Here is a 26,085-nt window from a genome sequence, read left to right as displayed (position 1 = left end):
CCATGGCACTGTTTGTTTCTGTTCCTGAGAATTAAAGTTTCTCTTTTATTTGTGCTCAGCAGTTTGTAGGGGGTGGGAGAAATGGTAGAGGGTGAGGGCAACACCCAAGAAGCAGGTCTGGCTTCAGTGCAACAGTCTTTTGGCTGTGTTTTTTGCTTTGAAGCAGTACATTTTGTTACCTCTGAACCGTGACAGGAATCTTAAGTCCCTTCACCTATTCCTTCAGCTGCTGAATTAGAGGGACGGTCTTCAAAATCACATTCGGAAGTGTGTGATGGGCCAGATGGCCTTCTGCTGTGAAGGATGGGAAGGGAAATTTCACCTCGTCAATGAAACAGTTGTGAGGTATAATTTTTTAAAATAAAAAGCAAAATACTGTGGATATTGGAAATCTGTTACAAGCGCAGAAAGTTACTGGAGAAACTCAGCAGGTCTGGCAGCACCAGCAGAGAGTGAATCAAAGACTGGATCCATTACAACTCATTGAGAACTTGTTTTACTCATAAATGGGATGAAGGTCTTGCAGGCTGGGACAGTAGGTTTTGCCCCAAGTGCAGGAATGCCCTCCATGAGGTGGTAATGATCTGCCTTGTGTGAAATTTGAAGTGCACTATTATTCCTCCAGGGCCAGGTGAAAAACGAAAAACTGTAGATGCTGGAGGTTGAACAATGAACATAAATAGCTGGAAAAACTCAGGTCTGCAAGCATGTGGGGAGATAGAAAAACATTGTTTTTCTGAGTCCAGTGACCCTCCTTCAGAAGATGTTGTCTAACTAACCTTTTCAGGGGAGTTATGACACACTTTCACCTAGCAGAACTGAAATGCAGGCCAACCCTGCTCCTCGGATGTTGCCTGGCCTGCTGTGTTTTTCCAGCACCACATTTTTCAACTCTGGTACTCCAGCATCTGCAGTCCTCACTTTCTCCTCCTCAAATGCAGGCCTACCAAGCTCAGAGATAGGGACACCACCTTGTAAGACCCCTCACCCCTCTTTCAGGATTCAACAGAAGTTCATTAACTCAGCTTTCTGTTGACTTCTGAATATGGGTCACAATAGTGGCAACATTCACTTGTTTTTCACGCTCTTCATACACGAGCTGCTAGTGTGCGCAACTTTTATTTGCTTCAAAGCTCACAGGTGTTCCTTTGGTGGGGCAGTATTTGCAATGTGCCAAGTCACTTCAGTAAACTTCCCTCTCTCCCTCCCAGAGACTGAAACAGTCGAGTCACCATGAAATGCAACATTGAGCCCAGGAGGCGGGACCTTCACCCACAATAGGCCAGCGCGGTGGACGATTGATGGTCCTCCTGGCCAATCGTTGGTGGTGGTCTCCAGCCACGGCTCCGCCCCGTGCCTTTGTGATGCGCGCCACGGGCCGTAAAGCCTGCCCGCTTGCCGCCGAGCCACGCCCAATCAGCTCAGAACCCCGTCCCCCTCGACGCACGTGGCTTCGCCCGCGCGTCCCAAGCCCCGCCCCTTGGGCTGCGGTCCCTGCCCCTTGCCGCACGTTGTCGGGCCAATCCCCGCCCACATCACCGCAGCGCCACCCACCTCCCGCGCGCCGTGACGGTTGGTTACGGGGAGGGGGCGGCGCTTCGCCTGGGGGGGCGGAACCCGCGGCGCCATTGGTCCATCCTGCCATCCCTCGCTGCCTCCTCGAACGCCGATTGGTCGAGCACCCCAGTCGTCAAACGCCCTGGGGAGGGTGGGGCGTCTGTCACGTTGCCCGGTGTAAGGGAGTGGGAGGCTATAAACCGGGGTGATCCCGGGCGGGGGGAGGGAATTGACGGGAGGGGGGCGGTGGGTTTCGCGGAGTGATCGTGAAGCTGCTTCCCGCGCCGTGCCCTGCTGCCGCTCCTTCCCCCCTCCCTCAGAGACATGGAGCTCGGCTGTGTCCGCGCGCAGCCCGCTCTCGCCTCCCGCGCGGACGAGGCGGCGGCGGCGGCGGCGGGGGCGTGCGGGCCCGCGCCCCCCGGGGCCGGAGCGCTGCAGGAGCCCGAGGAGGATGTGTACGAGAGCCTGCCCGCCAGCGTGTCGGTGAGCGCCCACATGATGGCCGGCTCGCTGGCCGGTATCATGGAGCACTCCATCATGTTCCCCATCGACTCGGTCAAGGTGAGTCACTCTACCCCCCCTGCCCCATCTGTATCTGACCCCTGACCCTAACCCCCCCCGATCTGTATCTGACCCCTGACCCTAACCCCCCCGATCTGTATCTGACCCCTGACCCTAACCCCCCGATCTGTATCTGACCCTAACCCCCCGATCTGTATCTGACCCCTGACCCTAACCCCCCCGATCTGTATCTGACCCCTGACCCTAACCCCCCGATCTGTATCTGACCCCTGACCGTAACCCCCCCGATCTGTATCTGACCCCTGACCCTAACCCCCCGATCTGTATCTGACCCTAACCCCCCGATCTGTATCTGACCCCTGACCCTAACCCCCCCGATCTGTATCTGACCCCTGACCCTAACCCCCCGATCTGTATCTGACCCCTGACCGTAACCCCCCCGATCTGTATCTGACCCCTGACCCTAACCCCCCCGATCTGTATCTGACCCCTGACCCTAACCCCCCGATCTGTATCTGACCCCTGACCGTAACCCCCCCGATCTGTATCTGACCCCTGACCCTAACCCCCCCGATCTGTATCTGACCCCTGACCCTAACCCCCCCGGTCTGTATCTGACCCCTGACCCTAACCCCCCGATCTGTATCTGACCCCTGACCCTAACCCCCCCCGATCTGTATCTGACCCCTGACCCTAACCCCCCGATCTGTATCTGACCCCTGACCCTAACCCCCCGATCTGTATCTGACCCTAACCCCCCGATCTGTATCTGACCCTAACCCCCCGATCTGTATCTGACCCTAACCCCCCGATCTGTATCTGACCCCTGACCCTACCCCCGATGTGTATCTGACCTCGACCCTAACCCCCGATGTGTATCTGACCCCTGACACTACACCCCGATCTGTATCTGACCCCTGACCCTGACCCCCCGATCTGTATCTGACCCCGACCCTGACCCCCGATCTGTATCTGACCCCTGACCCTAACCCCTGATCTGTATCTTACCCCCTGTCCCTACCCCCGATCTGTATCTGACTCCCCGATCTGTATCTGAACCCTGTCCCTACCCCACCCCCCCGATCTGTGTCTGACTGCCTGACCCGAACCCCCCCATCTGTATCTGACCCCTGACCCAATCCCCTGATCTGTATCTGACCCCTGACCCTAACCCCCGATGTGTATCTGACCCCTGACATTACACCCCGATCTGTATCTGACCCCTGACCCTAAACCCCCGATCTGTATCTGACCCCTTACCCTAACCCCTGATCTGTATCTTACCCCCTGTCCCTACCCCGGATCTGTATCTGACTCCCCGATCTGTATCTGACCCCTGACCCTATCCCCCGATCTGTATCTGATCCCGTCTCTATCCTCCCGATCTGTATCTGACTCCCTCTCCCTACCCCCCTGATCTGTACCTGACTCCCTTTCTCGACCCCCCTGATCTGTATCTGACCCACTACCCTCTCCCCGATCTGTATCTGACCCCTGACCCTACCTCCTGATCTGTATCTGACCCCTGACCCTACACCTGATCTGTATCTGACCCTTGGCCCTACCCCCTGATCTGTATCTGACCCATGACCCTAACCCCCTGATCTGTATCTGACCCATGACCCTAACCCCCGATCTATATCTGACCCTTGGCCCTACCCCCTGATCTGTATCTAACCCATGACCCTAACCCCTGATCTATATCTGACCCCTGTCCTGACCCCCTGATCTGTATCTGACCCCTTGACCCTACCTCCCTGATCTGTATCTGACCCCTGACCCTATCCCTCTGATCTGTATCTGACCCTAACCCCTGATCCGTATCTGACCCCCTGTCCTTACCCCCCCGATCTGTATCTGATCCCTGACCCTACCCCCCTGATCTGTGTCCGACCCCCTGTCCCTACCGCTCAGATCTGTATCTGACTCCTGTCCTTCCCCTGATTCGTACCTGACCCCTATCCCTACCCCCGATCTGTATCTGAGCCCTGTCCCTACCCCCCTCCCGCTCTGTATCTGAGCCCCTGTCCCTACCCCCGTGATCTGTATCTGAACCCTGTTCCTACCACCCCCGATCTGTGTCCGAGCCCCTGTCCCTACCCCCCTGATCTGTATCTGACCCCCTGTCCTGACCCCCTGATCAGTATCTGACCCCCTGTCCCTACCCCTCTTATCTGTATCTGGCCCCTGTCCCTACCCCCCTGATATGTATCTGACCCCCTGCCCCTTCCCCCCCAATCTGTATCTGACTCCCTGTCCCTAACCCCCCTGATCTGTACCTGAACCCCTGTCCCGACTGCCCTGATCTGTATCTGAACCCCTACCCTCCCCCAATCTGTATCTGACCCCTGATCCTACCCTCGATCTGTATCTGACCCCTGACCCTACCCACTGATCTGTATCTGACCCCTGGCCCTAACCCCGATCTGCATCTGACCCCTGACCCTACCCCCGATCTGCGTCTAACCCCTGTCTCTACCCCCGATCTGTATCTGTCCCCTGACCCTACCCCCGATCTGTATCTGACCCCTGACCCTATCACTCTGATCTGTATCTGACCCCCTGACGCTAACCCCAATCTGTATCTGACCCCTGTCCCTACCCCCGATATGTTTCTGACCCCTGACCCTACCCCCCGATCTGCATCTAACCCCTGTCCCTACCCCCCAATCTGCATCTGACCCCTGACCCTAACCCCGATCTGTATCTGACCCCTGACCCTAACCCCCTGATCTGCATCAGACCCCCTGTCCCTACCCCTCTGATCTGTATCTGACCCCCTGACCCTACCACTCTGATCTGTTTCTGACCCCTGTCCCTACCCCCGATCTGTATCTGACTCCCCGATCTGTATCTGACTGCCTGACCCGAACCCCCCCCATCTGTATCTGACCCCTGACCCTGATCTGTATCTGACCCCCTGTCTCTATCCTCCCTATCTGTATCTGACCCCCTGTCCCGACCCCCTGATCAGTATCTGGCCCCTGTCCCTACCCCCCCGATCTGTATCTGACTCCCTGTCCCGACCCCCCCTGATCTGTACCTGAACCACTGTCCCGACCGCCCTGATCTGTATCTGACCCCTGTCCCTACCCCCGGTCTGTATCTGACCCCTGACCCTACCCCTCTGATCTGTATCTGACCCCTGTCCCTACCCCCCTGATCTGTGTCCAACCCCCTGTCCCTACCGCTCTGATCTGTATCTGACTCCTGTCCTTCCCCTGATTTGTACCTGACCCCTATCCCTACCCCCGATCTGTATCTGAGCCCTGTCCCTACCACCCACCGATCTGTGTCCGACCCCCTGTCCCTACCCCCCTGATCTGTATCTGACCCCCTGTCTATCCTCCCGATCTGTATCTGTCCCCCTGTCCCGACCCCCTGATCAGTATCTGGCCCCTGTCCCTAGCCCCCCCGATCTGTGTCTGACTCCCTGTCCCGACCCCCCCTGATCTGTATCTGAACCCTGTCCCTACCCCCAATCTGTATCTGACTCCCCGATCTGTATCTGACCCCCTGACCCTACCCCCCGATGTGTATCTGATCCCTGACCTTAACCCCGATGTGTATCTGACCTCTGTCCCTACCCCCGATCTGCATCTGACCCCTGACCCTATCCCTGGTGTGTATCTGACCTCTGACCCTACCCCCTGATCTGTATCTGACCCCTGACCCAAAACCCCCCAATTTGTGTCTGACACCTGGCCCTACCCCCCGATCTGCATCTGACCCCCTGTCCCTACCCCTTTGATCTGTATCTGACCCCCTGACCCTATCACTCTGATCTGTATCTGACCCCCTGACCCTAACCCCAATCTGTATCTGACCCCTGACCCAACCCCCCTGATCTGCATCTGACCCCTGACCCTACACCTGATCTGTATCTGACCCTTGGCCCTATCCCCTGATCTGTATCTGACCCATGACCCTAACCCCCGATCTATATCTGACCCTTGTCCCTACCCCCTGATCTGTTTCTAACCCATGACCCTAACCCCTGATCTGTATCTGAACCCCTGTCCCTACCCCCCTGATCTGTGTCTGACCCCCTGACACTCACCCCAATCTGTATATGACCCTTGACACTCCCCCTGATCTGTATCTGACCCCTGACCCTGCCCCTCTGATCTGTATCTGACCCCCAGGCCCTACCCCCTGATCTGTATCTGACCCCTGATCCTAACCCCTGATATGTATCTGACCCCCTGTCCCTAACCCCCATCTGTATCTGACCCCCTGACCCTACCCCCGATCTGTATCTGACCCCTGACCCTACCTCCCTGATCTGTATCTGACCCCTGACCCTATCCCTCTGATCTGTATCTGACCCTAACCCCTAATCCATATCTGACCCCCTGTCCTTACCCTCCCGATCTATATCTGACCCCTGTCCCTACCTCCCGATCTATATCTGACCCCTGTCCCTACCCCCCGATCTGTATCTGACCCCTGACCCTACCCCTCTGATCTGTATCTGACCCCTGTTCCTACCCCCCTGATCTGTGTCCAACCCCCTGTCCCTACCGCTCTGATCTGTATCTGACTCCTGTCCTTCCCCTGATTTGTACCTGACCCCTATCCCTACCCTTGATCTGTATCTGAGCCCTGTCCCTACCCCCCTCCTGCTCTGTATCTGAACCCTGTCCCTACCACCCACCGATCTGTATCTGACCCCCTGTCCCGACCCCCTGATCAGTATCTGGCCCCTGTCCCTACCCCCCCCGATCTGTGTCCGACCCCCTGTCCCTACCCCCCTCCTGCTCTGTATCTGAACCCTGTCCCTACCACCCACCGATCTGTGTCCGACCCCCTGTCCCTACCCCCCTGATCTGTATCTGACCCCCTGTCTCTATTCTCCCGATCTGTATCTGACCCCCTGTCCCGACCCCCTGATCAGTATCTGGCCCCTGTCCCTACCCCCCCCGATCTGTGTCTGACTCCCTGTCCCGACCCCCCCTGATCTGTATCTGAACCCTGTCCCTACCCCCAATCTGTATCTGACTCCCCGATCTGTATCTGACTGCCTGACCCGAACCCCCCCCCCATCTGTACCTGACCCCCTTTCTCTACCCCCCCCCCGATCTGTATCTGATCCCCTGTCTCTAACCTCCCGATCAGTAACTGACCCCCTACCCTCTTCCTAATCTGTATCTGACCCCTGACTCTACCCCCCCGATCTGTATCTGATCCCTGACCCTGCCCCTCTGATCTGTATCTGACCCCCTGACCCTACCACTCTGATCTGTATCTGACCCCCTGACCCTAACCCCAATCTGTATCTGACCCCTGACCCAACCCCCCTGATCTGCATCTGACCCCTGACCCTACACCTGATCTGTATCTGACCCTTGGCCCTATCCCCTGATCTGTATCTGACCCCTGACCCTAACCCCCGATCTATATCTGACCCTTGTCCCTACCCCCTGATCTGTTTCTAACCCATGACCCTAACTCCTGATCTGTATCTGAACCCCTGTCCCTACCCCCCTGATCTGTGTCTGACCCCCTGACACTCACCCCAATCTGTATATGACCCTTGACACTCCCCCTGATCTGTATCTGACCCCTGACCCTGCCCCTCTGATCTGTATCTGACCCCCAGGCCCTACCCCCTGATCTGTATCTGACTCCCCGATCTGTATCTGACTGCCTGACCCGAATCCCCCCCATCTGTATCTGACCCCTGACCCTGATCTGTATCTGACCCCCTGTCTCTATCCTCCCGATCTGTATCTGACCCCCTGTCCCGACCCCCTGATCAGTATCTGGCCCCTGTCCCTACCCCCCCGATCTGTATCTGACTCCCTGTCCCAACCCCCCCTGATCTGTACCTGAACCACTGTCCCGACTGCCCTGGTCTGTATCTGACCCCTGTCCCTACCCCCCGATCTGTATCTGACCCCTGACCCTACCTCTCTGATCTGTATCTGACCCCTGTCCCTACTCCCCTGTCCCTACCGCTCTGATCTGTATCTGACTCCTGTCCTTCCCCTGATTTGTACCTGACCCCTATCCCTACCCCCGATCTGTATCTGAGCCCTGTCCCTACCCCCCTCCCGCTCTGTATCTGAACCCTGTCCCTACCACCCACCGATCTGTGTCCGACCCCCTGTCCCTACCCCCCTGATCTGTATCTGACCCCCTGTCTCTATCCTCCCGATCTGTATCTGACCCCCTGTCCCGACCCCCTGATCAGTATCTGGCCCCTGTCCCTACCCCCCCCGATCTGTGTCTGACTCCCTGTCCCGACCCCCCCTGATCTGTATCTGAACCCTGTCCCTACCCCCAATCTGTATCTGACTCCCCGATCTGTATCTGACTGCCTGACCCGAACCCCCCCCCATCTGTACCTGACCCTCTTTCTCTACCCCCCCCCCCGATCTGTATCTGATCCCCTGTCTCTATCCTCCCGATCTGTATCTGACCCCCTACCCTCTTCCTAATCTGTATCTGACCCCTGACTCTACCCCCCCGATCTGTATCTGATCCCTGACCCTGCCCCTCTGATCTGTATCTGACCCCCTGGCCCTACCCCCTGATCTGTATCTGACCCCTGATCCTAACCCCTGATATGTATCTGACCCCCGTCCCTACCCGCCTATCTGTATCTGACCCCCTGACCCTACCCCCGATCTGTATCTGACCCCTGACCCTACCTCCCTGATCTGTATCTGACCCCTGACCCTATCCCTCTGATCTGTATCTGACCCTAACCCCTGATCCGTATCTGACCCCCTGTCCTTACCCCCCCCGATCTATATCTGACCCCTGTCCCTACCCCCCGATCTGTATCTGACCCCTGTCCCTACCCCCCTGATCTGTGTCCGACCCCCTGTCCCTACCGCTCTGATCTGTATCTGACTCCTGTCCTTCCCCTGATTTGTACCTGACCCCTATCCCTACCCCCGATCTGAATCTGAGCCCTGTCCCTACCCCCCTCCCGCTCTGTATCTGAACCCTGTCCCTACCACCCACCGATCTGTGTCCGACCCCCTGTCTCTATTCTCCCGATCTGTATCTGACCCCCTGTCCCGACCCCCTGATCAGTATCTGGCCCCTGTCCCTACCCCCCCGATCTGTATCTGACTCCCTGTCCCTACCCCCCCTGATCTGTACCTGAACCCCTGTCCCGACCGCCCTGATCTGTATCTGAACCCCTACCCTCCCCCAATCTGTATCTGACCCCTGATCCTGCCCCCGATCTGTATCTGACCCCTGGCCCTACCCCGCTAGATCTGTATCTGAACCCTGGCCCTACCCCCCTAGATCTGTATCTGAACCCTGACCCTACCCCCAATCTGTATCTGACTCCCCGATCTGTATCTGACCCCCTGACCCTACCCCCCGATGTGTATCTGATCCCTGACCTTAACCCCGATGTGTATCTGACCTCTGTCCCTACCCCCGATCTGCATCTGACCCCTGACCCTATCCCTGGTGTGTTTGTGACCTCTGACCCTACCCCCTGATCTGTATCTGACCCCTGACCCAAAACCCCCCAATTTGTGTCTGACACCTGTCCCTATCCCCCGATCTGCATCTGACCCCCTGTCCCTACCCCTTTGATCTGTATCTGACCCCCTAACCCTATCAGTCTGATCTGTATCTGACCCCCTGACCCTAACCCCAATCTGTATCTGACCCCTGACCCAACCCCCCTGATCTGCTTCTAACCCATGTCCCTACCCCCCGATCTGCATCTGACCCCTGACCCTACACCTGATCTGTATCTGACCCTTGGCCCTATCCCCTGATCTGTATCTGACCCATGACCCTAACCCCCGATCTATATCTGACCCTTGTCCCTACCCCCTGATCTGTATCTAACCCATGACCCTAACCCCTGATCTGTATCTGAACCCCTGTCCCTACCCCCCTGATCTGTGTCTGACCCCCTGACACTCACCCCAATCTGTATATGACCCTTGACACTCCCCCTGATCTGTATCTGACCCCTGACCCTGCCCCTCTGATCTGTATCTGACCCCCAGGCCCTACCCCCTGATCTGTATCTGACCCCTGATCCTAACCCCTGATATGTATCTGACCCCCTATCTGTATCTGACACCCTGACCCTACCCCCGATCTGTATCTGACCCCTGACCCTACCTCCCTGATCTGTATCTGACCCCTGACCCTATCCCTCTGATCTGTATCTGACCCTAACCCCTAATCCATATCTGACCCCCTGTCCTTACCCTCCCGATCTATATCTGACCCCTGTCCCTACCTCCCGATCTATATCTGACCCCTGTCCCTACCCCTCTGATCTGTATCTGACCCCTGTCCCTACCCCCCTGATCTGTGTCCGACCCCCTGTCCCTACCGCTCTGATCTGTATCTGACTCCTGTCCTTCCCCTGATTTGTACCTGACCCCTATCCCTACCCTTGATCTGTATCTGAGCCCTGTCCCTACCCCCCTCCCGCTCTGTATCTGAACCCTGTCCCTACCACCCACCGATCTGTGTCCGACCCCCTGTCCCTACCCCCCGATCTGTATCTGACCCCTGACTCTACCCCTCTGATCTGTATCTGACCCCTGTCCCTACCCCCCTGATCTGTGTCCGACCCCCTGTCCCTACCGCTCTGATCTGTATCTGACTCCTGTCCTTCCCCTGATTTGTACCTGACCCCTATCCCTACCCTTGATCTGTATCTGACTCCCTGTCCCGACCCCCCCTGATCTGTATCTGAACCCTGTCCCGACCGCCCTGATCTGTATCTGACCCCTGTCCCTACCCCCCGATCTGTATCTGACCCCTGACCCTACCCCTCTGATCTGTACCTGACCCCTGACCCTGCCCACTGATCTGTATTTGACCCCTGTCCCTACCCCCGATCTGTATCTGACCCCCTGACCCTACCCCCCGATGTGTATCTGATCCCTGACCTTAACCCCGATGTGTATCTGACCTCTGTCCCTACCCCCGATCTGCATCTGACCCCTGACCCTATCCCTGGTGTGTATCTAACCTCTGACCCTACCCCTGATCTGTATCTGATCTCTGACCCTAACCTCTCATCTGTATCTGACCCCTGGCCCAAAACCCCCCAATTTGTGTCTGACCCCTGTCCCTACCCCCTGATCTGTATCTGACCCCCTGTCCCTACCCCTTTGATCTGTATCTGACCCCCTGACCCTACCCCCGATCTGTATCTGACCCCTGACCCTTCCCCCGATCTGTGTCTGACCCCTGACCCTATCACTCTGATCTGTATCTGACCCCCTGACCCTAACCCCAATCTGTATCTGACCCCTGTCCCTACCCTCGATCTGTATCTGACCCCTGACCCAAACCTCCTGATCTGCATCTAACCCATGTCCCTACCCCCCTGATCTGCATCTGACCCCTGACCCTAACCCCGATCTGTATCTGACCCCTGACCCTATGACTCTGATCTGTATCTGACCCCCTGTCCCTACCCCTCTGATCTGTATCTGACCCCCTGACCCTACCACTCTGATCTGTATCTGACCCCTGACCCTATCCCCAATCTGTATCTGACCCCTGACTCTACCCCTCTGATCTGTATCTGACCCCCTGACCCTACCCCCGATCTGTATCTGACCCCTGACCCTACCCCCGATCTGTATCTGATCTCTTGATCCTTCCCCCCCCTCTTATTTGTATCTAACCGCATGTCCCTACCTCCCTGATCTGTGTCTGACCCCCTGTCCCTACCCCCGATCTGTATCTGACCCCTATCCTTCCTCTGATCTGTATCTGCCCCTGTCCTTCACCCCCGATCTGTATCTGCCCTTGTCCTTACCTCTGATCTGTATCTGCCCCGCCCCCATCCCAATATGTGTTTTTGTTCCTGAATTTGCTCTGGTTTAGCTCAGCTGGGTGTGTGGATGGTTGGTTTGCGAAGCAGTGTGATGCTGATAGCATGGGTTCAATTTCTGCACTGCCTGAGGTTATCATGAAGGACTGTCTTCTCAACCCCTCCCCTAGCCTGCCCAATTCTTCTGCTCCTCGGATGCTGCCTGACATGCTATGCTTTTCCAGCACCACACTCTCAGCTCTTTATCTGTGACTGTCTGTCTCCCCAAATATATATCTGCCCATGTCACTGTCACCTCAGATTTATGTCAACCATGCTTCTGTAACTATCTGTACGTTCTTCCCCCGACCACATCTGTGCGGTCTCCTCTATGAGCCACATATCTGAAATGCCTCTGGATCTGGATCCTCCTGTAAATTTGCCCTGGGTCTCTTCATGGAGAAAGTCAGGACTGCAGATGCTGGAGAGTCAGAGGTCAAGAAGTGTGGTTTTGGAAAAGCACAGGTCAGGCAGAATCTGAGGAACAGGAGAGTAGATTCTTCAACTCTGGATCTCTTTCTGCCTGTGCCCTTGGGTGGACGATGTCACTGGACTGCATCTGGAGCATTGCCCATATTTTGGTTTCCTTTTTTGATGAGGGATGTACTTGCATCAGAAGCTGTACAGGGGAGATTCCCAAGATTGATTCCAGAGGTGAGGGGTTTGTCTTATGAAGAGAGGTTATGCATTTGAGTACATGTCTTGCTTGAGTTTGGAAGAATGATGAGATCAAATTGAGATACATAAGATGCTGAAGAGAATTGACACAAAGCTGGGTGGCAGGGTGAAATGTGGAGGATGTTAGGAGAATACAGGGTGACCTGGACAGGCTGGGTGAGTGGACAGATGCATGGCAGATGCAGGTTACTGTGAATAAATGTATGGTTATTCACTTTGGTGGCAAGAACAGGAAGGCAGATTACTACCTAAATGGAGTCAACTTAGGTAAAGGTGCAGTACAACAAGATCTGGGTGTTCTTTTACATCAGTCAATGAAAGCAAGCATGCAGGTACAGCAGGCAGTGAAGAAAGCTAATAGCATGCTGGCTTTCATAACAAGAGGAATCGAGTGTCGAAGCAAAGAGGTTCTTCTGCAGCTGTACAGGGCCCGGGTGAGACTGCACCTGGAATATTGTGCACAGTTGTGGTCTCCAAATTTGAGGAAAGACATTCTGGCTATTGAGGGATTGCAGCATAGATTCACGAGGTCGATTCCTGGAATGGCGGGACTATCTGACGCTGAAAGATTGGAGATACTGGACTTGTAAACACTTGAGTTGAGAAAGTTGAGAGAGGATCTGATTGAGCTGCATAAGATTATTAAAGGATTGGACACTCTGGAGGCAGGAAGCATGTTTCCGCTGATGGGTGAGTCCTTAACCAGAGGACTCAGCTTAAAAATAAGGGGTAGGCCACTTAGAACAGAGTGGAGGAGAAACTTATTCACCCAGAGAGTGGTGGGTGTGTGCAATGCTCTGCCCCAGAAGGCTGTGGAGGCCAAGTCTCTGGATTCTTTCAAGAAAGAGTTGGATAGAGCTCTTAAGGATAGTGGAATCAAGTGTTATGGGGATAAGGCAGGAACAAGATACTGATTGAGGATGATCAGCCATGATCATAATGAATGGTGGTGTTGGCTCAAAGGGCAGAATGGCCTACTCCTGCACCTAATGTCTATTGATGCAGTAGATATAGTACAGATGTTTCCTTTTATGAGGTATATTTTTAGGAGAAGGGGTAGCAGGTTCAAATGATCATGAATCAGTGGAATTCACTAGCTCAGAGTTCACTGGATGCTGGGACACTGAGTAACTACAAGGAGGAGAGGCACATTTTAAATTTCTAACAGATTTAAGAGTTATGAGGAGTGGGTAGGAAAGTAGAGTTGATATCGAGATGAGAACAGCCATGATCATATCAAATGGCAGAGCAGACAGAAGGGGCTGAATGTAGATTAGAGTGGTGCTGGAAAAGCACAGCAGGTCAGGCAGCATCCGAGGAGCAGGAACCTACTCTTGCTCCTGGTTCTTGTGTTCGTAATAGACTGTGATCATGAGGCATTGCATCAGGTTCCCCCTTGACTCTGTCTGCTTGTGAACATCATGGGGTAGTGTGCATATAATCCACTGTGATTATTCCATTATATTCTGAATTGACTCAGTGGTAGTAAGTCAGTAGGCTCTGTCCCTGAATACAGTGGCTCCAGAGTACATGCTGTCTTTAATCAGCACTGGGGCTAGTTTCTCTTATGAACACACTGAGCCTGCCCTTCATGGTCCAAAATGACCAATATATTCTCAATGTTAAACAACACTAGGGCTATAATCTGGGGCAGGACAGTAACCTGTTCATTTTCCCCTGGCGAAAGAGACTTCTACTTGCACATTCTGTCTCATTTGTTGACGTTTGTGAACCGAGAAATTGGTGTGTTTTCACAAACACTTTGGACTGTTATTTGTTCCCGGTCAGAGCAGTACTGGGCCTCCCTCAGCTGTGTTTCGAAGTGTGAAATGCAGGGATGGTCAGCAGAGAGCTTCACCACGAGCACAATGCACAAAGGCAACGCACAGGCTCTGACTGAGGGATGCTTTATGCAAGGGCCTGGCCATTCACTTGAGTTCAAGTCCCACTTGCTGAAGTGGTTTCTCGTAACACGTTAACAAGTCAATTCAAAAAAGCATCTGCTTTCTAATTGTAACTTTGACTACATATTCATTCTTTTGTCAGGAGCAGCTTGTCCAAGTTTGCTAGTGTAAGCTGTTTCTCTGCAGGGGTAGACCACAGATACAACTGGACTTTAACACAGATATGACTCCTTGTTATTCAACTTCTTAAGCCCTACGGTGCAATTCTACTTGGGTCTTCCTTGCGACCTTTTCCATCTTTTGGGTTTCTGTGTGTTACTGATGATACTTGATAGTTGATGGACATATTTGCTTGTCCATAATATAACTTGCATGCAGAATATAAGTAACTTCAATGCAAGTAAATTTCCTGTACTGACAGTCAGCGGCAATGGTTCTGTAAATTTCCTTCTGATTTGTTTTCAAGTCATTGTGGAACCTGTGTCTGAGAATTCACCAATGTTCATTCGACAGCATCTTTCAGACCTACAGCCTCTATCCCTGAGAAGAACAAAGACAGCACATAAATGGGAATCCCACCTTCCACTTCCTCTCCAAGCTGCGTACTGTTTTACACTGTCGCTGGCTCAAAATGGTGGAACTTCCTCTTTAACAGGGGGATGAGGGCTGTTGCACTTTGAGATGGTGGTATGCTGTCACTTTGTCAAAGGACTTGCCTCCTTGTCAAAAAAAATTTCTTTTCAGAAAAATGAAATTGTCTGCTCAATGAATTTGATTGCCCTTGCTAAGAGAAAAGAGCCAGTCTTATGGGTCCTATAAGGATTATGCCCCAGTTCAAACATTGAAGGCCCGATTCCAGAGCTGACTTTGCCCAGGTCTGGTAAGACTGCCAGTGTGATAGCTTTTGTTTTGTTTGCTTTCAGGTAGGAATGATTGGGTTTGAGTTGAATGTTTGGACATGAACAGTGAAGGGAGAGATTGTTCTGCTTATGTGTTCACTTTTTCAATGGCTGTGTTCTGTGTCAGTGTTACATTTCTTATCCTTGTTTTCAAATTTTTCCCAATCTCTATGTCTTCAACTCCACAGGCCTTCAAAGTATCTGCACTCCTCCAATTATGACTTGGTTGCTGATTTCATGTCTATGTCATTGATGGCCAGGCCTTCATCTGTTAAGGATTTGAGCCCTAAAATGCCTTTCATTGCACTGCACTCTCTCCTTTATGACTCTGACCAAGCTTTCAGTTACCTGTCCTCCACTCACTCCTCACTGTGAAGTTGTGTTTTATTTTTCTGTGGAGCATATTGCAGTCTGCTAGGGTTGCTACATAAATACAAGTTGTTTATTTGCTTTCAAATATTACCACATCGAAGGTGAGGACTGCAGATGCTGGAGATCAGAGTCGAGAGTGTGGAATTCCTGATGAAGGGATTATGCCCGAGATGTCAATTCTCCTGCTCCTCAGATGCTGCCTGACCTGCTGTGCTTTTTGAAAACCAGTAACTTCATTCTTGCCTGCCTCCTGCAGAGTTTGTCCTTCATTTTGCTGTTCAATTCATTTTACAAGGCGCTCCTCTTGTCTGGAAGAGTATCTTTACCCACTATTTGTTTTCGTTTTTCAGTCTAATTCCATTGGTACTTAGTAGTGCCAATATTTAGTCCTGCTGGGGGGACGAAAAGAGATGTGCAGGTGATGTTTTTGATTTCTTTCTTGCATAGAATCCCAGCAGTATAGTAACAGGCCATGTGGCTGAACAAGTCCACACTGACTCTCCAAATGGCTAATCCAGCTAACCCACACATCCTTGGACAGTATGGGCAATTTAGCATGGCCAACCTAACCTGCATATCGTAAAGTGGAGCACCTGGATGAAACCCATGCAGAGACTGGGAGATGTGCGCACACCATGCAGACACTCGCCCAAGGCTGGAATTAAATCCGGGTCCTGGCATTGTGAGGCAGCAATGCTAACCACTGAGCCAACATGCCACTATTCCTTGGGTTCGTCCTGAAGATGATAAGATTCCATAGCAAATCTCTCTTCTACAATAATATCCAAACTTGTTGTTGCCAGGGATTGTGTTTTGGCTTGGGAGCTCAGACTGCAGGCAATGGCTGGAATGGTGACTTATGAAGTGTTGTGTAACATGTCAATGATTCGAAACTCAATCATGGCAAAAGTGCCGATCAATCTTCCTCTCTGAGTTTGAGCAGTTGATCCTTCTGCCCTCAGGAATTTAATCAATGGCTGGAGTGTATTGACAGTTTCGTCTTGTGCTTTAGCTCTCCGTCCTGACTATTTCCAAGATGTTCCGTATTATAAAGATTAATGCATTGATTTCATTGTAGTTTAGTGAGAGGTTGATATGGAGATGCTATTGTTGGACTGGGGTGGGCAAAGTTACAAATCTCACAAGACCATGTTATAATCCAACAGGTTTATATGGAAATACAAGCTTTCAGAGCACTCCTCCTTCATCAGGTAGCTCGTGATAGGTTGTGATGACATTCAGAAACAATATTTGCTGCATTGAGGTAATGTTTGGTCAGGTCAGCTGAGGTGCCGACAGCAAAATTTGAGGCTAATACAAGGTTGCCCATCAATTCTGAACTGAGTATGGAAATCCAAAGCTGAACTGGATTTGTTGGTATTCACACCGCTGGATCACCTACCCCAGTTACATGCCCAATATCACAGGATGCCACAAAGTGCTGCAGAGCAGACAAAGTACTTTTGAAATCTAGTCACTATTGAAGGAAATATGCAGCAAGCTGTAACAAATGGGCAGTTATGAAATGCTGATCAGGTAATTCTGTTTCAGTAGTGTTGACTGAGGGATAAATATCCGGCAGGAAACTTGGGAGAGCTTTCCATTCATCTTTGAAAAAGTGCTGGGTGATCTTTCAGGTCTACTTGGGTGGGTAGACAGGTCACCTTTGGGTATTGTGGCATTCCCTCACAGATATACTTCGTATCAAGTGACCTTATTGAGTTTAGGACAAGGGAATGGTTCATTCTGACTTAATGAATGCTGGCCACCTGAGCTGCATTTCACGTCAAGGCAAAAGTTTGGGCCTGTTCTACTGCCCTCCTGCACCAACCAGTACCCAAGATGAAATTGGCAACATGTCTTCTGAGAATGATTGTGCAGATTTCAGTGCGTGTCACTATTTTGTCTTTTAATCTGGAGGCTGAGATTGCGAAACTGTGATGAAAATATCCTGGCCTTAGTTTGATTAAGATGTTTGCTCATGACAAAAGGATACTGTCATCAGGAAATGCCCATTGTTTCAAAACTTCAATAGTACTGGGTTCATGGTTCACAGTAAATCCAATTGTATTTTCTCTCTGTTCCTCCACCCATTGGATTGTAATACCAGTAATAAATCTTACGTTAAACTGTGTTAACTGTTTTGTTTGGGTGCTGAATAGAAAGATTGTTGGACTTGTCAGGTGCAGCAGCCAGCGATAAAATACTGGCCAAGTAGGTAATGCTTGAAGTTGCAAGGGTGTAAATGGCATGTTTTTGAGGAGTGTAAAGTTAGCAGGCTCATACTTATTCATCTGGAGGTTCTCTGGTCCTCTTGCAATTGGAATAACTTGGTTTCTTGGCTTTGGCACCTTGTGTTTTATATAGTGCTTTTTGAAATAGTAAAATATCTCAATGCACATTTAAATATCAGTGGATGAAATGTGAAACTGAGCATGAGAAACTGGCTTTGAGACAGGTGACCAAAGCCATGGCACTCGGAATAGTTTTCAAGAAGCTAGCGAGAGTCTTGTCAGTGGTCAAGTGAGTCAAACATGGCCTCTTCACTAAGGTAGCCAAGATCTTAGCAGAGGATTAAAGGTCAGGCAAGGTTCTAATCACATGGTAAGGTTGTGAAGGGATCTGATGACCAGGGCATGAGCTTACAGCCAGGAGCCTGTGTAAGTCACTGAGTAATGAGGTGTAATAGGAGACTTGGTGTAAACTAACAGGCTGGCAGCAGTGTTTTCGGAGACTGACCAGGAAAGCTGAGTTCGAGATGGAGCTGATTTCCTCAAGCTGCATTTTAGAAAACTGATTTTCTGGGACTTCTTAATGCTGACTTGCCCAAAGTTCTGCAGCAGAATGGAAGAAGTGATAACATCGATTTCACATAAATATTTTGAGCTTGAGGGAGGCTTGGAGCAAATTCTCCTCTTTTCTGATAGACTGCACTCTGTGCTCCTGTCTGTCTATTACAGGGCTTTGTGTTTTCTGACTTTCTCTGTCTGTGTGTGTGTCTGTCTCTGTCTCTATCTCATTTCTCATTTTTCTGTCTCTTCCCCTGCCTTCCATCTCCATGTCTCTTCTTCCCCCATCTGCTCCATGTAAGTGTAGAAAACGCTGGATGACTATTTGAGGTTTTGGTCAAGAAAAAGAAGGAAGCATATGTCAGGTATTGACAGTGGGGATTGAGTGAATCCCTGGTAGTGTATTAAGGCAGTTGAAATGTACTGAAGAGGGATATCAGGAATGCTAAAGAGGGGCATGACAAAGCTTTAAAAGTGTGTTGCTGGTAAAGCGCTGCAGGTCAGGCAGCATCAAAGGAGAAGTAGATTCGACGTTTCGGGCCATGAAGAAGGGCTTATGCCCGAAACGCCGATTCTCCTGTTCCTTTGATGCTGCCTGACCTGCTGCGCTTTTCCAGCAACACACTTTTAAGCTCTGATCTCGAGCATCTGCAGTCCTCACTTTCTCCTCATGACATAGCTTTGGCAAACATGGTGAAGGGAAATCCCAAATCTTGGCAAATGGCACTAGATTAATTTGGGAAACACTTCAGCAAGGATGGGTTGGACCAAGCTTCTATTTCCATGCTCTACAGCTCAGTGGCTTAGCACATGGGGAAGATGGGGCAAATTGGGAAATGGGAGTTTAGTGTAAACATGGTCATTGACTGGTTGTGTTCAGTGGCCTGTTTACATGCTTCATTTTCTGTCTGAATTGACTTGGATCCCCCTCAACATTGTGCTTGGTGAACAGTTGTCCATTTGGTGTGCAGAACAGTTTTGTGCAGCTGATTGAACTGGCTTTCTCATGTCCTTCTCTTCTTCTGTTTTCTGTAGATGTGTAGCTCACTGACCTTGTAGTTAAGAAAGCATGGAACGCCTTTCACCAACTGCCCGTTGGTCCCTGGGACTTGGGCGATAAGAGGTGGCCCTTTTGGCCCATTTTATTTGGTGAGCAGTCAGTGGGTGTTGGCTTATCTTTATCACAGTGCTGAAGTCATGTTCTCGGAATAGTATTCAGCAAATCAGTGGGTGTGAGAGTGCAGTTATTGTTTGGAGAGTCTTGATAAAAATGAGCTGTTGAAAATGTGTTGCTGGAAAAGCGCAGCAGGTCAGGCAGCATCCAAGGAGCAGGAGAATCGACATTTCGGGCGTAAGCCCTTCTTCAGGAATCCTGCTCCTTGGATGCTGCCTGACCTGCTGCGCTTTTCCAGCAATAGATTTTCAGCTCTGATCTCCAGCATCTGCAGTCCCCACTTTCTCCAAGAATGAGCTGTTGCAAATTTTGTGTTGGCTTGAGCTCCCATATTTGCACTTAGAAGAGAGTAATGAGGGAGATATTCCCAACACCCAGTCCACGTTTGTCCTTTAAAGCTAATTTCTTCAGTTCATCTGGCCACTGTTGTTCAGGAGAGCTTGCTGTGCAGAGAAGTTCCTGCCTTGTTTGGAACAAAAATAAAGAGAGAATTTGCTTTGCGGTGTCTTGAGATATTGATAAGCTCATTTAAAATAGGAGTTTTTCCCCTCCTCTGAGGGCTACATGTGGGAGTCATCATTCTCACTTGATTTCTTTTCCCTTCTGCAGACACGCATGCAGAGTTTACAGCCCGACCCGAAGGCACAATACAAGAATGTCTTCGATGGTCTGTTGAAGATTGTGCACACAGAAGGTTTCTGGAGACCTTTTCGAGGACTGAACGCGATGGTACTTGGTGCAGGACCTGCTCACGCTATGTACTTTTCCAGCTATGAGAAAATGAAAAGGACATTAAGTGACGCCATCGGTCAGGGTGGCAATAGTCACTTAGCAAACGGTATTTGACAATTAAGTCCAGTGAATTCTGTTCTTAACATTCCGCTGCAACCCTGGCTCGCCTCTTGTACTTAATCAGCCAGCGAGTGTAAGCTTTTCTACATTGTGTCATTGTGTGTTGTGTGCATGTCTGTTGGATAATATGCCCAAGTAGTTCTTCACATTCTGTTGAGTGGGTCAGGGCTTAAATGGACCTGTGACCTTTTGTTTTGATTTTGTTGTTGTGTTCTGATGTCAATCCACCAGTTGTTAAAAACCAAATTCTCAACCTTTTGATGTATTGAGAACCTAGCAAGTGACATAATGTCTAAGTCTCTGTGCCTGGCACATTGTGTGCACTGGGTATTGATGCAGATGCCTCTTCCTTACTAGATATGCAAGGGTGTGGATCTAGGTCCTGCCAAACTTGCAGATGACTGGCATGGGAGTAAGCGTTTACCATTGTGACCCATTTTTAATGGCTCGAGGGCAGACCCAGGTGACTGGGAAATGAAAAGGACTCTTGATTCAGGGACGTACTCCTTCAAATTAAGATCGAGCCCAGAAATCGAACTTTCTGCTGTCTGTTATCAGACAGAAGCTTTCAGTAAATTGGCCAAAGCTTGTTGCACCTTGGTGTGTCAATGTTCACCCTTTGACGAGAAACCCTGGGGTGGAGCTGGGTGATATGAAGCCAGCAGTGGAGAGTCTGTGGAGATCCTTTGTCACTGAATTTAACAAATCATACAAGTCTTATTCTATGCACTCTTCATATGAACACTGAGAACAAAATATTTATCTTTATGTACTGAGGTTCTTATTATTTTAAGAGATGAGGAGTTGTGATTTTGGAATTTGACAGGAAGGTCAGTCTTGATGGCGCCTATGTGTTTGCTTGATTGAACTATTATGTTCTGTTGATTGATTTAGAATTGCACTGTCAACATAAAATTGCCAGTTTGGTGGAGAGAGAAGGGAAGGATGTTGACTTATCATTGCAGTTCCCGCAACGTCTGAACCTGCCAAACTGATTGTTAGTCACTGAAGTCGGAAGATAGGAACAGGAGGAGGCCCTTCGGCCTATCAGATGTCACCTGTCATTCAAGATCATGGCTGATTATCCCCACACTCTGCCATTTTCCCAAATTCTGGCCATATCCCTGAATGTATTGGTCTCTGGAAAGCTTTGATTATAGTTGAATCTGACTAACGATTGATCTTTCTCAGTTATAGTTGCTGTTGTAATGAAATGGCAACATCTCACATTAAGCAACGTGTCCTGAGGCTGTTGCGATTACACTAACAGACAAGAATATCCACAGCATACATGTACAAGTCCTTCCATGGAACTTTAAGAATTTGAACTGGCCTTGTGAAATCAACTCTTGATTCAGATACAACAGGACTGATTGAGGCCTGACCGACCTTGGTGTATTGGGGATTCGTCATGGTTCCCATACTGAAGCTCACTTTTAATTCCCAGTTTGTTCGTGGGAGTTGAATTGGACCAACTGCCATGATGAGTCTTGAGCCGATGTCCCAGCGCAGTATCCTGGGTCTCCAGGTTATGAGTCCTGCGATCTGAAGCATGGTCTGCCAATTTCCCCCTGCAAGATCCAAAGGAGTAGTCAGATAATGGAATCTTTAGAGACATTAGAAGCAGATTCAAACATCATTTTGAAAGTGGACTTGGACAGACAAGTAAGAAGGCAAGGTTCATGTAGCTTTGGGCAAACAGCAGCATAATGAGTAAATAACTGGAAAACTTTCACAGGCTATGGGGTGAGGGTGATGAACCAAATGGTCACCACCTGTGCTGTCATGTCCTTCCTGATCACTCAAACAAGAAAACAAATCTTGCTTCCGAAGTGGCAATCACCACTTTTGGATGTTCTCTTTGCTAATGCAGTACTTTCTGCAGTGAAGTCTCTGTGGGAAGTGCAGCAGGGAGTTTGTGCAGCAAGCTCCCACTAACTACTGTATAGGAATGACCAGGTAGTTTGTTTTGGTGAGGTTTGGGGCAATATGTCTGCAGGTGCATTGATTTGATGTTTCTTCCCTGTTAGATTGACTTGCAGTGAGTCATTTCGTGCTTACCTTCTGTCTGCTGTGAATTGTTGTTGAAAGAATTGTTGATCAAGATACATGGTTTTGATTTTCAGGCCAATTGAGAAATCTGTCAACAGTCGTCCTTGTATTGGCTGCTGTTGAGTGCACTGAATCCACTAAGTATTGATAACAAAAACTTTAGAGGGGCTGTTCGGTCCCTTGAATTTATCCTGTGATGCCACGAAATCTGAACTGATTTTCGCCCTTGGTCACACACACACAGGCACATAGACACAGTATCTTATCTTCTCGGTCATTGAATAATCAACCATAGCTCAATGGGGTTCACAATTCCAGTGAAGCAAACCTTCAGACTGCATGTTCGGAGGTGGAATGGATGTCTCTTTTTCTCTCTGCTCTTTACTTTGCACCCTCCCTTTAATCTTTTGCACTTTGTTTCTTATCTTGTCTATTTTCTTAAGTCTCAGTCTCCTTTCTACCTCTCCCTGACTTTCTCACTCTCCGTGCTTATGATAATAAGGTGAGTTGGTGACAGGGTCCCTGCTTTGTACTACTTTTGGGAGTGTGTGTAGTTGCTGCAAGACTCGATCTCCCTTTGTCTGCACTTGTTTCTGAGGCCAGGACTAGGCTAGTCATGAGGCAATGTGTATATCTGTTTCTGTCTGCAGGCTTGCAGAAGGTGCTGGGCCAATGTGACTGAAGCATGTCCTTCTTGGTACCTGCTGCCTTCACAGGAAATGGGAGTGAGAGAAGTCACCTGGAATGTTGTGTTGGAAGAGTAAGCATTGGTCCTCTGTGGTCTTTGATCTATGACACTGACGATGACTCTGAGATGTGAGATTCAGACTGACTGACATTGCTTTTATTTGGTCCCACAGGTATAGCAGGAGGTACAGCAACTTTGATCCACGATGCAGTGATGACCCCAGCTGAAGGTAAGGCCACTGTGACTGGGTTTACTGTGGTGGTGGGGTGGGTCTGTCCACATTCCCAGTCAACAAGTTATTAATGATGGCCAGTATCTCGGAGAGGAGTGGAGTCTCCCTTCTTCACCCTGGCCAAGAGAAAGGAGGAGTTCCTGTGGGGCTTGATTGGTTGAAAGGCTGAAACTGCAGATCACAGTACCCCCAGTCAGTTGTGGCCAGGGACTGAATGCAACTGAGTGCATATTTGCTATATCTTCAGAGAGGATCACTTTGAACCAGGCTGCTTACTTATCGCCAGGACTCTGTCATTGTGACAGGATTCCACCTCGACATTTCAAAGAAACATTGATTAATGGTTTTCATTTACATCATGAGGTGGTGAAAGCAGACATTCCGAAAGGAATTAGTTGGGCACTTGAGGGGCATTAAATTCACAGGGCTGTGCGGTTCACGTGAAGAATATAGGACTGATGGAAAAAGACATGGGTCCTGTAGGCCTGGAACTTGCATTATGGTGTAATGATACTGAATAGGAAGCTTATCATCCAAGTGCTATTCTTGGTTTAGGAACAACCGTAGCTTCATTTCACCTCTTTGAGCTTGGTGGTTTGTATGACAGTAGCTGGGTATGTGAGGGGAGCTCCCATTCCGAAAGCGAAAGCTGCTGGACAGGTTGAGCTATTAACATGGGCTGGGGTACCAGCCAAGGACTGCCAGATCTCCTTTTTCATTCTCACTTAGCATCAGGTAGATTTTGTGAACTGACGGTGTTTTGAGCACCACCAGGCTTGCTAAGCTCAGAGCCACACTTGCCATTCTGAGAAGGCAATGTAGAGGGGGGAGCAAGGGGAAGATGTGGGGAAGTCTTCTGCTATTCTCCGGACAGTGTTTGTCAACAGCTTTGAGGGTATTGAATTCAGACTGTGTTCACCCACACTCTGTTTACCTCCTTCCCACCCTTTCCCTGCCCACACAGCTGTCAAACAACGAATGCAGATGTTCAATTCTCCATACAAAGGTGTCCTACACTGTATCCGGGTTGTATACAAAACAGAAGGGATCAGAGCATTTTACTGGAGCTATACAACACAGCTGACCATGAACGTGCCCTTCCAGGCCATCCATTTCATGACCTACGAATTCATGCAGGAACAGCTCAATCCTTGCAGGCACTTTAACCCCTTGTCGCACATGCTGTCAGGGGCTCTGGCAGGGGCAACAGCAGCTGCGGCTACCACTCCACTTGATGTCTGCAAGACCCTTCTCAACACGCAGGAGAATCTGAAGCTGGGAATGCTGAAGACCAAAGGTCGGCACCTCTCAGGCATGCTCAATGCCTGCAGGATGGTTTACAAGCTGGGCGGGCTGCCTGCCTACTTCAAGGGTGTGCAGGCGCGTGTCATCTACCAAATGCCCTCCACTGCCATTTGTTGGTCAGTCTATGAATTCTTCAAGTACTTTATAACACAGCGGCAGTCTCAGGACCTGCCGGCCTCCTCTTGAGGGCAGCCTGCCCCTCCCTTCTGCTTCCAAATGGGGTGGTGTTCTATGAGATGCTCCCATGATTTTCCTAAGAGGTGAATTAGGAAGTTCCTGTGAGTCTGAGGATGTCTACTGGATACTGTCAGTCATGTGCCTGAACTGCTACAAGCTTCCAATCTCTGCCAGATCTTTCCCCATAAGTTCCACATACCAATGTTCAAGATCTGAAGACATGAAAGAGGTTGGTTTCAGCTCCTGTCAGGGCTCAAACCCAATGTCTAAATGTCAGGCAAACAGAAAAATGGTCACTTCCTGGTGCCCTCCCTTTTCTGTGTTGTAGTGCTCACTGATGATTTGAATAAATCTTCTATAAAAACAGGGCAGTTGGAGTGGGTGGTTTCAGAATCATGGGGTAGTCCTTGTCTTGAAAAGCCCACAGTCTGCATGGCACCTTGAAGAATAGGAAACTAAATCAGACAGACTCTTGGTAAACTGTCTCTCTCTTTTTTTCCCCCCACCCCCAAAAAAAAATTAAAACACTTGCAGCTCACTGAGGGAACCTCAGTTCTCAAAGGCTGGGATCTTGCAATGCACGCTGAAATGTTTTTGAGTTTGTGAACTGCCTTCAGACTGTCCCTGCAGCTTGTCAGGTCCCAGCTGAGGACCTCTGCAGATAGATGGGAGAGGGAGCTGGAGAGACATCTGCTGAACCGTTGACTATGAGGTTGGGTGGGGTGAGCTGGGACACAATTCATCCTTCTTTGAAAATTACATTGAAGAGATGGGGTTGGGAGGTGGGTGTTGTGGGAAGCGTAAGGTGTGAAAACAAGGGTTATGTCCCCTGAACACTGACAAAACAACAACACAAGATTGTCAACATTAAGAAAAGGGACAAATGGGTTCAGTACTTGTGATAATATTGCCAGGTATCTAGGATTTGGCTTTTCCAACGGGCAGAGAGCAAAGGTAATCTGTAGTAAATCAGGGTGTATGATTGATAAAGAAAGAGATAGATAGATAGAGACGAGTGAGAGAGAGATAGAGACGGGTGGGAGGGTGAGGGAGAGAGA

The 26,085-nt window shown here is 50.4% G+C and overlaps 1 protein-coding gene across 2 annotated transcripts; it reads left to right on the top strand.

Moving 5' to 3' along the window:
- The first annotated feature begins 1,808 nt into the window (after nucleotides 1-1,808).
- LOC140459632 (mitoferrin-2-like) lies at nucleotides 1,809-26,085 on the top strand. 2 transcript variants are annotated; one of them, XM_072553938.1, is made up of 4 exons: nucleotides 1,809-2,118; nucleotides 20,331-20,559; nucleotides 23,486-23,542; nucleotides 24,510-26,085. In XM_072553938.1, the coding sequence occupies exons 1-4, from the start codon at nucleotides 1,882-1,884 to the stop codon at nucleotides 25,034-25,036; spliced, it is 1,050 nt and encodes a 349-aa protein (XP_072410039.1). In that variant the 5' UTR covers nucleotides 1,809-1,881; the 3' UTR covers nucleotides 25,037-26,085. The 2 variants fall into 2 exon arrangements, with proteins under 2 accessions (XP_072410039.1, XP_072410040.1); XM_072553939.1 differs by lacking the exons at nucleotides 1,809-2,118; nucleotides 20,331-20,559 and adding an exon at nucleotides 20,690-23,385.

This window comes from Chiloscyllium punctatum, chromosome 35 (assembly GCF_047496795.1).
Source record: "Chiloscyllium punctatum isolate Juve2018m chromosome 35, sChiPun1.3, whole genome shotgun sequence".
NCBI lineage: Eukaryota > Metazoa > Chordata > Chondrichthyes > Orectolobiformes > Hemiscylliidae > Chiloscyllium > Chiloscyllium punctatum.
The sequence above is the reverse complement of the archived record's forward strand: the minus strand, read 5'-3'. Positions and strand labels throughout refer to the sequence as shown.

Coding starts and splice junctions, on each gene's coding strand:
- LOC140459632 (XM_072553938.1), top strand. CDS start 1,882: ATGGAGCTCGGCTGTGTCCGCGCGCAGCCCGCTCTCGCCTCCCGCGCG. Junction 20,560..23,485: donor CAATAGTCACTTAGCAAACG/GTATTTGACAAT, acceptor TTGGTCCCACAG/GTATAGCAGGAGGTACAGCA. Junction 23,543..24,509: donor AGTGATGACCCCAGCTGAAG/GTAAGGCCACTG, acceptor CTGCCCACACAG/CTGTCAAACAACGAATGCAG.